The sequence below is a fragment of the Amia ocellicauda genome, chromosome 8 (assembly GCF_036373705.1).
Source record: "Amia ocellicauda isolate fAmiCal2 chromosome 8, fAmiCal2.hap1, whole genome shotgun sequence".
Taxonomy (NCBI): Eukaryota; Metazoa; Chordata; class Actinopteri; order Amiiformes; family Amiidae; genus Amia; species Amia ocellicauda.
The window spans coordinates 36,252,876-36,265,203 of NC_089857.1; the positions used below are offsets into that span (position 1 = coordinate 36,252,876).

The window sequence follows — 12,328 nt, forward strand, 5'->3', positions numbered from 1 at the left end:
ATCAGAGTAATCAAGATATTTGGGTTATAATCCTCACTCCCTGTACCTCTGAAAACCATTTATGGCTTTCAATCTACTTATCTTTATGTGGACAAAGGATGGTGACCTTTAAAAGATGAGACCAATTGGGGTTATAAAGGCTGGATTGTTATTTGGGGTGGAGGGTTAATATATAACAAATGAATTGCTATATATTCTTTTAATTCTGTGAATTGTATTTATATGTTATAATTACAATATACAATTCTTCTTTGTCAGAATTAATACATGTTATCTGCAAGTATGTACAGAATATGTATGATACATTTGCATGTACTCAAATACATTAAATTCTTTTTTTTTAATTACAACCAGTATTGACCATTATAATTCAATATAAACAGCTACAGGAAAACTTCACCATGGACCTAAGTTAAGTGCAATGGGAAAAATCCACAGCAGCTGAAAATTGGATTAGAGATGGATAATTCTGACTTACTGGCGTAGCTTCTGGGGAAAACACTAAACCACTGAATGGTAAGGGTGACATTAACGGCTAGTGAAATGCCAGCTTTGGAAGGCCGGTTTCATCAGGTTTATTTTAAGAGTCAGCAAAAATGTCATTATTATTTTTATTTAGAATATTGTTTCGCCATATCTCTTAATGGAAACATATATGTTTTGGGGTACTTTGGAAAGGAGATCTCTGGAGTGGAGTTGGAAAAATAAAAGTTAGATTTATTATCTTTGAATAATATTATAATTTAAAAAAATGGCAAAGCAGTGGTGTTTTCATTGGTGTGGAAAATGTTATGAGTTTGGTTACAGCTATGTGTAGGTCATTGCATAAGCATGCATGTGCATGTTTTTGCATGTGAGAGGGCATTCAGTTTGCTAAGTGTGTTTTAAAATCTACAGTTGTTGATTTGAAAGAGAGTTATGAAGTGCCAGGATTCAAACAAGAGGAATGAAGAAGAGCTACAGGAATGCTGAATATTGGACTGTCAGGACATGATTAAAACCCAACTGTATGCCTGTTACGGTGCTTTATAATAACTGTGAGGACAAATACAGCACCAGGGACGTCTCTGCTGTGTGTCAGCCTCGTATTCCCATCCATTGACAAAACTGCAGTAACCCTCTGGTTGACTTTCCATTGATTCTCTAGACCTCATTTTCAGATTAAGCTCTTCTTCATTGGACTTCAATACTGTACAAAACAGGCCTTCTTTAGCAGAAAATCAGTATTTTTCTCGGACAGTGTCAGAGCATCCATAACTAATTACTTAATTTTTTTCTTGCCAGATATTAGTGAGAAAAGCGAATGCATTGGTGGCACCATTCTGAGTCAGCCATCCACCACATTATGTCCTAAAGATCCTTCCTGCACTCAAATTATCATGCAGACTCACACAATAATGTGTGTTGACATAACCACAAGGAAATAGACAGGTCACAAGCTTAGTCTTCACTTTGGGTTACAGTACTAAGAAATATTTAATGTATTACTTTTTAAATTCCCAGTAAGTGTTTGATATAATATAGATTGCATGTTTAACGTACAGACATTTTAATAATTGAAAAAAACATTCATAGCTGCATTCGTACAAATTATTAACATTAAGGCTATCCTGTTGGCTTAAATGTGAAACCCAAAAAGCAAGGACTGCTGACAGAACATGCCTTTCGTTTGACAGTATCATTTTGCCCCCTTGTGGAGGTTTCTATCTGAAATATAAAAGCTGTCTAAGAAGAAACATAATATCATACAAATGTCACAAAAATAATCAACAAAACCATGTTTTATGTTACAACATACAATTTAGTTTCATAGGATTCACATCAGAATGTTTAGTAGAATTTCATCTGAAGATACTGACATTTATGACAAATCGATAATCAATTCCTCTTCTACAACTTTTTAACTTTTCAGCAACCACTACGGAACAATTGCTGAAAGACTACATGATTTTCAGACAAAAACTGACTCGCATGCCACTTCTCTGCTGACTTCCCACCAGGTACTTTTTCTTTTTGCACAACAGTTGTAATAACAGTAGGTACAAATAACCAAAAGCAGACCTAGTGTGAATGGAATGGAGTAAGGAGAATCACAGATTATTATCGTACTTTTTAAGTCTTGAGAAATATATTTGAAACAAGTAAGAAATGGCTGTTATTTTTGTAGAAATGTCAATATATATAATTAACTCAAATTAACATAAAAAGGCATATCTTCAAAATTCCCTTGTGTATTATGCCACAATGCACTCAGTATGTGATTATATTCTACCATTTTAAAGAGAACAACCAGGGACAGTTTCTGCATTCTCCTGTACACATTCTGTAGACATCTTCTGTAAGATATTTGAATTTAAATTATTCCATGTTACACAAAACCTTTGTAGATGTGCATAATGACTGTTTTGATTGTTCAGTACCAGGGAAAATCTTGGGGTTAGTGTTTTCTTTTCCCTATTAATTTGCCCTTCCCTCAGATCTTAAGATGAAAATCATTCTTCTTTTTAGTTCAAATGCACATTTATACACTGGCACCACATATCTAAAACTCTGTATTACTAAATAATGGAAACTGATATGACTGTGAAAGGAAAGTTGCTCAAAACAAGCTGTTTATGTTTTTTATTATCATTATGAATATTTAAACTGACATGAAACATATGGGAACCGTCATGTTAAGTACATTTTGCATAGCCTGAGACTTAAATTCAGAGGACATCTCAAGGACTCATGTGACAGTTCACACGCTACATGCTCTACTAAAATATTCTGACGAACACATTACAAGGCTGTAGCGAACAATTAATCAATAATAAAGTAAGTAAATAAACAATGCTACCAGTTTAAAGTCTGTTTTTGTCTGTTTTTGTCGGTATTGCTACATTGCACTGATACAAAGTTCGGAAGTAAACCAAAGTTCAGTATACAGTTGTGTACACTCATCTGTAAACACAATATATGGGAAGGCATTGCTTGTCCTTTTTAAATCACTGTGCTGTCTGGTTACCCTATAGCCCAACCTCATTCCTTTGCCCCTTTACAGAATTCTGTTTGAGTATATGGTTGTGACCTACGGTGCACTCTGTTTCTGAAGTTTTTTTGTTTTGTTTTGTTTTGTTTTTTTCCTAATGAAGTCGTCACCTTTCCTTTCAAAAAGACAGACACTAAAGCACACTCATAACAGATTTGGACATTTTCAGAAATGCCAAAATGAAATATATACACTGATGAGCATCAATCAATTTTTGACATGGTGCACGTCGATATTTAATTTACACCTTTAATGCACTTCAAAAGACAGAGGAGAAAACACCTAGCTAAATTAGATCTGGGGGTCAATCTGGTCTAGTGTGACATCATTTGATCCGGAACTTGCCTGCGCTCTGTAAATTAGGTGCACAACCCTTGGTGCTGGAGTCATTCTCTACTGTCTTTCTTCAAATTCATGTAATTTCTCTTACATTTGGGATAACAGATTCTAAGCTACATTCTAAGCTCTCTCTTTGTCCTTTCCAACAATGTTTGTTGCTCAAATTAATACCAATGCATGGACAAAAGTATTCACATACTTCAACCGAATAAAATAAATATGCTGTTAAGTTGTAGTTTATTATTATTATTATTATTATTATTATTATTATTATTATTATTATTATTATTCTTTTTTATTATTATTCTTTTTTTTTTCACACAAATACTGACTACATGGCAGCAAGGTCTTGATTCCCTATTCCAGAAAAGCCATAATATGTTATATTGACCATAAACAGGCTTGTAACTTGGTATTATAACATTTAACATCTTTGTTTCTGTTGTTTGCTTATATAATTATTATTGGGTTAATGTAATTATATAATTATAATTGGGTATATAAGCTTAGTGTATTATGTGTGTGTATATATATATATATATATATGGATGAAACAGAACATTAATGCAAGTATTCTTGAAAAAAATATTATTTTCAAGTATAATTGCATTAATGTTCTGTTTCATCAATATATATTTGTACTAACATAAAGTACATTTAGAGCACGGATAAACTCAGTCAGGGAATTATTTAGTTACATGTAATTAATTACATCTATTAAGTATTTAAAAGATAACAAAAGTAGGTATTCCGCGTTGTTTTGTTGAGCTTTTTTATATCTATGCTGGTGTGTTTGTTTTAATGTGTGAAAACTACAATTCCCATCGTTCCCAGTTTTACAGCACAACAGTCTAAAGGACAGTCGGGTAAGTCCGGATACCGCTTTGCCTTTGTTAACTGAACACAATATTACAATATTGTTCCCTGAAACTAGATTACCAGTTTGCGATTATATTACCCCCCATCATAATTAGAAGAAAGACACTGAGGCATGTGGTTTGTTTCTTGTTTTGGGAGTTATGCATGCATTATCGAACTTAAATGTATTTCTACAACTCATTTAATATATATTACAGAAACGATTCATATACAATGTAAGTTCATAAAGTGTGATGTTAGCACGGTTGCAATATGACAATACAGAGGACTTACGTTTTACGTAACTGTTTACACTTATGAAATGATTTCTAATTTGGCTAAATGCATTTAACCCTGCGTTTATTAATTTATTTTTGCTGTTGTCGTTGCCGTTTTTCAAGTTTTCTTCAGCTGAATGAAGCTCTTACTTATTTCGTATGTATGTGGGGAAAGTATGCGTGTCTTAATCCTGAACATCTGTGTTAAAACTGCTACCCGATACGTCACAAAAAAGCGACAAATAATATTCTAAAGGAAAAAAGAAAAAAAACTTTATTGACAATAGTTCCTTTCTAATAGATTTGGGTCATCAATTGTAAATAATGACTAGCCCTATTAATGTTATTGCTCCTTTTGTGTGTGTGAGTGTGTGTGCAATTTTATTTTAAATAATACATTTCTTATGTTATTTAACAAAACATTATGGTGTGTTTTATGAAAGGTCCTCTTTTACAATTACAGATCTGACAATACATTGAACAATGGCTGGTGTTCAAGTGAGCCCAAAGGAGGAAATGGTTGCACAGCTGCTTGATTCAGCTGCAAGGGGAGATGTGACCAGGGTTTCTAAGATGATTTCTTACTCTAATGCCCTCATAAATGAAACTGGAGAGAGGGGCTGGACTGCATTAATGCAGGGTGCTCGGAATGGACATTTTGACGTGGTGAAGACACTGCTTCAAATTGGGTAAATTTGTCAACTTGCATAATTTATGTTAGATATTATTATATCTAAAAAAATGAAAGCTAAATGCATTGGAGGGTTTTACTACTGTGATCAGTTAAACAACTACAAATCTGTAGTAAATCTGTACTACAGCTCTGTACATCTGTAATAAAACAAATAAACAAATCCTGTGTTGGTAGGCAACTCTGGGGGAATTTAAACACTGGAATACCTAGCCAGCTAGTCTGTGATTGCCTTGGATTAGAATCAAATATCATAAACCAAGCTTTTTTTTTCTTGTTTTCCCTCCTTCAGGTGTGACAAGTCATTAGTGAATAAATCTGGCCAAACCGCACTTGACATTGCCAAATTCTGGGGACATAAGCATATCGCCAATTTACTCACTAACACTAAAAGTGGTGACAGACATCGGTTTCTTTCCAGCACTGCTGGGGAACATGAAAACTTCTTCAGCAGAGAATTCCTGAATAGAATGAGTGAGAAGAGGACAGATTTGAAGTGGCTAAAAGCCAAGCAGTCATGTCCACACACGGTGTACATCCTCTTCTCCAATTTAAGCCCACTGGTCACATCAGATGGAGAAGACATAGACTCTAGTGAGGCAAATGTTAAACTGTGTAGATTGGGAATAGAGACAATAGATGGACTAATGACTAAGCCAGGAGCAACGCTGATTTTTCTGGGAGTTGAGAAGCAAAAACAAAAACCTTCATTTTCTGCATTAAAAGACGAGGATGACCTGGTCGCTTGGTTTGCCCTAAACATAGACGACAATCCCATTGAACAAGTCAAGCTTCAGCATACCAACTGTTACTTTATTAGACCTCCTATGCCTGGAATGTTTAAGCTACGTGAAGATGAAGCTGGTGGGTATAATAGCTTTCATAGGTGACAAATCATTGATACATATCTTTCATGACGTGGGGTTTGTATACTTTTCTTAGCCTATATTTTTTAACTGCCTAGGATTTTTTGTATGATTGTATTGGATTTCAAACTTTCAATATGCTTAGTGCTTCATATTTTTGTTTCCAAGTATTAGACTTTTAAGGGGAAAACAATTATACATATATATTAAAATATACATAATACAATAGGAAACTGCCATTTTCAAAAAGGTTATTGCAACAGGCATTTTAATAGCTAGATAGATATCAAACAGAAAATGGATTGATAGACGGCCTCCAGACGGTTTTATTCTTATCTTTTAAAACGCAACGGCTTAAGACCTGAGAAAGGGGTCAAAATAAGTCCAGCTGGACAAATAATTCAATTGATTCAATTAAACCTCATGTGGAATTAAACAGTATGGCTAGGTTTATAAGGATCAGATTAAGGCTTAAGCAACTTTGTGCCAATTGTTTTGCATGTAAATAAAGGAATATTTAATGGTGCTATTTATATCTGCTTTCCCTGTTTTTTAAGGGGTCGTTGCACAGGCAAGGTCAGTCCTTGCTTGGCACAGCCGTTATGGCTTCTGCCCGACGTGTGGAAGTGAAACAGTGGTAGAGGAAGGAGGCTACAAGAGGACTTGTATAACAGAAGATTGCAAGAGTGTCAATGGCATCCACAATACATCTTATCCTCGAGTTGGTAAGAGGAAATCAGCTCCCTGATATGCACAGCATTCAAACCTGCTTTTCACGTTTCCCTAAAGATAGACCTTAGGCATACAATCATCAGGTTATTATTTTCTGGGAAGTTTATGAAGCCATCTCTCACCCTTGAGGAGGAAAAGTTCACCAGTTTGTTTTGTGAAAAGCACATTATTAGTAGTATTAGTATTTACATTAATCATGTTACTGAATTTTGTATAAGGAATTTGCCGGATAGTGTAAGATGAAGAATATGTTGATGATTCTCCCCTTGAATGTAGATCCTGTCGTAATCATGCTGGTCATTCATCCAGATGGAAACCAGTGTCTCTTGGGCAGAAAAAAAACATTTCCCCGAGGAATGTTCTCTTGTCTCGCAGGATTCGTTGAGCCAGGTATTTCTGCCTCTCGCCATTTTTAATTGCAGTTTTGTACCCTGTATGTTTGTTGTTTACAAAATATAAGAATCAGCTGCAGTCCCTTATAATGAAAAAGTAAATTTAATCGCCTATACATTATGATTTTGAATAGCTATTTTGAATTTCTGTATTGGCTACAGGGGAGACTATCGAAGATGCGGTGAGGAGAGAGGTAGAGGAGGAGAGCGGAGTCAAAGTGGGTCCAGTGCAGTATGTTTCTTGCCAGCCGTGGCCCATGCCATCTTCTCTGATGATTGGCTGCCTGTCTGTTGCTGTATCAACTGAAATTAAAGTAGATGAAAATGAAATAGAAGAGGCCCGCTGGTTCACAAGGCAACAGGTAAATAAAATGAATGAAGGCATTGCAAATATGGACAGTGCATGTGTGTGTTTCTAATTATCTACGTTACTGTCTTCTTTATGTTTCTTGAGTACAGTCCAGTTGAATATTTACAGGACATTTGATGTAGCACAGTTTTCTAGCACACTGCTGAACAGTTATTTTCATGTCTAACATTTATTGTCTCTTTAAAATAACTGCTTTGGTAATTTATTTATATATATATATATATATATATATATATATATATGAATGTGTTCTTGTTCTGTGTTCTTTTGCAGGTTGTAGATGTTCTTGTGAAAGGTAGCCAGCCGTCTTTCTCTGTGCCGCCAAGACAAGCTATTGCACATCAGCTGATAAAGCACTGGATCGGTGTGAATGCTAACCTCTAAACTCTACGAGGATTACCGCTTCTGGCTACAGATATGAGTGACAATAATTTCTCTCTTGGTGGGGGACTTGGTTCTGGGGAACCTTTATTTCCAGAAAAACAAAATTGAATATATATGTATGGATAGATACATAGATCGATGTTCTAAAGTGAACAGAGTATGCCAAATAAAAATAATCTGTTATGTCAATGTAAAAACAAAATTATTTACTTCATAAAGGTATTTCTGAGGCTGGTAGCCAAATTATAATATATAGTACATATATACATATATAATAAATGTTACAATACAAACTTAATTTTAATATATTTAAAATTTTAACAAAATCTTTAATTTATTTGTAACATGAAATTTGTTTTTAAAGCACTCTACAAATTGTACATCATTTAAAGTCTTTCAGATCTGAAATCACTTCATGGTGCCATTACAACATGTATTTACATTACTTTCAAAAGATGGAGGTGGGTCCAGTCTAAAGTCTCGTGTTTGAACATCCTCAACAATTGCCCCATTATTTAGCCTAGCATCTACTAGGTTTCATTCCTGAAAATAAATATTATAAGCCTGGTGAAAAGTCTTCCATAACTCTTGTTTTCTCCAGCTGTCGTGTTTGCTTTTGGTGTTCTTCTCTATTGATTTAATTGTGGTTAAAGTGCACATACATTAAGCTGTTTTAATCCCCCAATAATAATAACTGTATAAATATAAAGGCACCCATGCAATATATCTGCTGCATTCCTATAAATGAAGACGATATACTGTATTGAGTCAAAAAAAGTAGGCTACTTCCCATCAACTCATTTTGTTAATTTCCTACTATAAAATGTACTAAATGCATTATTTGTTTTGGAGGGGTTACAATTAGGAACATACGTAATTTCCTGTATACATCATCTACAAAATTACCTATATACTTAACTGTGACAGTATGTAGAGCACAGCTTTATCTTCATACAATAAATAGATGCTATTGGCTTTGTCTGATTTCATTTACTTTCTCGGATTACGTCTGGAATATCAGAATGGTTGGAATTGGAGAACTATAATATGTGCTGTTGAATGAATGATTTCTACAACATTATTTGTCATATTTTGTTTCAAATGCAGTGTATTTTTCCAATTTTAAACCCGTTGTGTATTTGTTGTAAGAGGTCAGAAGTGGGCAGCGTCTGGTCAACTGAGCCACAGAACAGATTCTGGTCTGAATAAAGCGAGAAGGAAAGACTTTCAAGGTTGCTTCACTTAATTGAACCAAATGTAACTACTAAGTTGGGAACTGTGGAGGCCAGGTGAAGATGGTTTGGATTGAGCAGTTTTCTCAAGGTCTGAATTGAGAACTGCTGCTAATGAGCTTTATCAGATGTAAAGGGCATTGCGACAGCAGCAGGTTGTGGTTAGAAAGCAAGGGATGCTAGATATGGATCATTTTTTAAATGTTCTTACTGCAAAATACTTCAAAAACTAATCTTAGAATAAAGCATAATAAGACTTTCACATCTGTCTTTGAACCATCAATTTGAAAAGAGCACTATAAAGCGTCTTAATTTACATTTTCTTATATACAATAAGGATGTCACAAAGGCAGGGTTATTGTCAAGATACTGATCTTCTAGACTAGAGTTCACATTTCTGGCCCTGTAATAATCTATACATGTATATCTTATCAATTTTTTATTTTACTTGTCTTAAACAATTATTTAAAAAAATTGAATTCAATATCAAGACAAGGAGATGGCCCGATATCGGTGTAACTAATTTGTTTCTTAATGACAGGTAGGACATCACGAGTGGTTCATAGGATTACATCTAATAATCAGCTTCAGGGCTTATGAATAAAAATAGCAACACTAAGAAGTAGAGCAGACCCAGAGCGATAAACAATGCTGTTTCTCCTTTGTAACAGATACTTCTGTGCAACTTATTTTCAATGTAGCGGTGAGGTTGTAGGTAACAAGCTCTGTACTAAAGGATTTTGATGGTAAGTTGGGATTTTTGTTACTTTTTATTAATGTTTGTTTTCTTCATGTTCATATAATGCAAATCTGACATGGCTTTTCCAAACTGCAGAACTATGTTTCATCTGTTTTCTGCACATAACTATATATATATATATATATATATATATATATATATATATATATATATACAGAATGCTTTGTAGTTTATCTTCAGTATATTTAAACATCAAATTTAATATGCTTCTGTTTGACACTGCACTTTGTAATGGTTAATCTAACAAAAGTTGAAAACATGTTATGCATTGCATCTCCCCAAGGTTGTGTCTGGCTGGTTGATTGGTTTTATACATAATTTTTAGAAATGGGTGAAAAGAACTTGAGGATACATTAATATTTTAACCTAATAGTAAATGTCACTTTAACCAGGAGAATACTTCTGATCACTATGCAGTTTTATGAATGTAAAAAATGTAAAGCATGCACAGCACTTTGTTCAGATATGTCAATTTTACAGACTATTTATATCAATTAATTTTTGTTTTTAATAAAACTTGTCTGTAATGATTTGATTTGATTTTTTTTCAATTTTACTTCATGTCAACTGAACATATATCCTAGACATTATGCATATGTGCTCTTCAATTACAAATATTTAGGTACTGTGTAATACAACACCATTTTTTTCACTTTTGAATGGCCTAAGCTGTTTCTGTTTCAGCATATTTTATATGAAAGTCTTTTTTTTCTTCTCTACAAGAAATCATGTGATCTTAGACACATCTTAGAATCGCATGCCTGTGGGATAAAGAGACAATATCTTGTTTCTGCCTTGACAGAAACACAAGAGTTTAGACAGATTTGTAATAATCAATGCTTCATTAATGCATTTTTCTGTGTATTTATTTGTTGCATTATTTTGTCCCAATTTAGCTGACTTCGGAATGCATCACAATGGACATATCTTACTAAACAGCAGCAATATTCTATTTGAAAAATCTGTATAAAAATATATTCTTATAGGATAATGAATATCTTTAATCTTGGACAGATGCAAGAAGTTTTGATTCAAGTATTTAAAATCCTCAAAGGTTATGGTAAAGTGAACCCCACAGTACAATGTATTAGAATGAAAAGAAAACCCAAGGTATTAAATTGAAATAAGAAAGAAGTGCATTTAGGGATGGCACTTGTATACATGCAGATTGGTAGGTGCATTCAGAGAGAATAGCCTCTGACCACCTAGTTAGATGTGCTACATATATTCCTCCATCATTTGAAACACTTTGACAACTAAACTGTTGTGATATTTTATATGCTATCATAAAACCTAGCTTTTAAATTATATTCTTAAAGTTCAAAATGTTTTGCTTGTTATAAAAGAGACTGTGGCAATCTTATGGAGTTATAAGTAAATGGAAAAGATAATTCAGAGTTATCACATCTAAGGTAATGTGGAAAAAGTATAAAATATCCTGCTAATGATTTCTTACAACAACATCATTAAATTAAACTGGCATCCAGAATAGAACTAGATTGTCAATTCAAATAATCCACTGTAGAACATTTTCTTTTGAACAAACACCTTGAGGGGTACTACCGTCCACATTGCTAGGTGTGTACAATCTGTTTGACATCTCACAAAGCACTGAATCCTGAGATTCTTTAACTATTACAATGGGTCAAAGGTTCCAGACAGTTGACGTTGAGTGTTATGGCATTAGCAGTGCAATATGGTCACCATTGATTCCTTCCTTTCGGATTAAAACAGCACTAAAAGTCCAATTGTGTTCTGTTGAGATTTAGTAATTCGTTTAGTGGCGTTGCTGGTAAGACATTGAAGTGATGTGCTCAGTTAAAGGCACAATGGATAAAAAAGGCCAGTACATTCAGAACAAATGCTTACAATACATCAATACATTTAAAACATTCTGCCCATTAATGGCATTTAATTGCTTCACAGTGTATCACATGAATGCCCAGGGTTTTTTCTGTGGCATTAAGGAGAATGTTTCACATCTTAAAGACTTTACTAAAGAACTATAGCCAAATGAGGTGAAAAGCATCGTTGCCAACAGCGTGTGCCAACAGAGCTGATTAATGCACAGAGTGGAATGCTACTTTCAAAACCACTTTTTATGCTTTGTGATTATTATTTTAAATATGGAAGCATTTAACTGAAACCAATTTCTTCCTTGAACAAAAATTCATAGTGTGAATTATTATTTATGTTTTTTTTTTCCCCAAAATTATCCAAGGGCCTGCGTCAATGCAATGGGTGCAGCCAGAAAATAATGCATGAGAGAGAGGCAGAAGCACTTTCCTAAACGTTAAGCAGGTTGGGAGGATACACAAAAGACAATTGGGGGGCAGTGGGGTCTGTTGCCCTTACCAGCTATACCTCACCATTGTGAAGTCCTGATTAGATATTG

General features: G+C 34.2%; 1 protein-coding gene across 3 annotated transcripts; it reads left to right on the forward strand.

Annotated features, from left to right (window-relative positions):
- Window positions 1–1,927: 1,927 nt before the first annotated feature.
- On the forward strand, window positions 1,928–9,166 carry nudt12 (nudix (nucleoside diphosphate linked moiety X)-type motif 12). Of its 3 annotated transcripts, none has more exons than XM_066711246.1 (7): window positions 1,928–2,000; window positions 4,970–5,195; window positions 5,490–6,061; window positions 6,621–6,788; window positions 7,072–7,185; window positions 7,350–7,549; window positions 7,831–9,166. In XM_066711246.1, the coding sequence occupies exons 2-7, from the start codon at window positions 4,990–4,992 to the stop codon at window positions 7,939–7,941; spliced, it is 1,371 nt and encodes a 456-aa protein (XP_066567343.1). In that variant the 5' UTR covers window positions 1,928–2,000; window positions 4,970–4,989; the 3' UTR covers window positions 7,942–9,166. The 3 variants fall into 3 exon arrangements, with proteins under 3 accessions (XP_066567343.1, XP_066567342.1, XP_066567344.1); XM_066711245.1 differs by lacking the exon at window positions 1,928–2,000 and adding an exon at window positions 4,194–4,236; XM_066711247.1 differs by lacking the exon at window positions 1,928–2,000 and adding an exon at window positions 4,194–4,236 and having other exon boundaries at window positions 7,105–7,185.
- The last annotated feature ends 3,162 nt before the right edge of the window (window positions 9,167–12,328 follow it).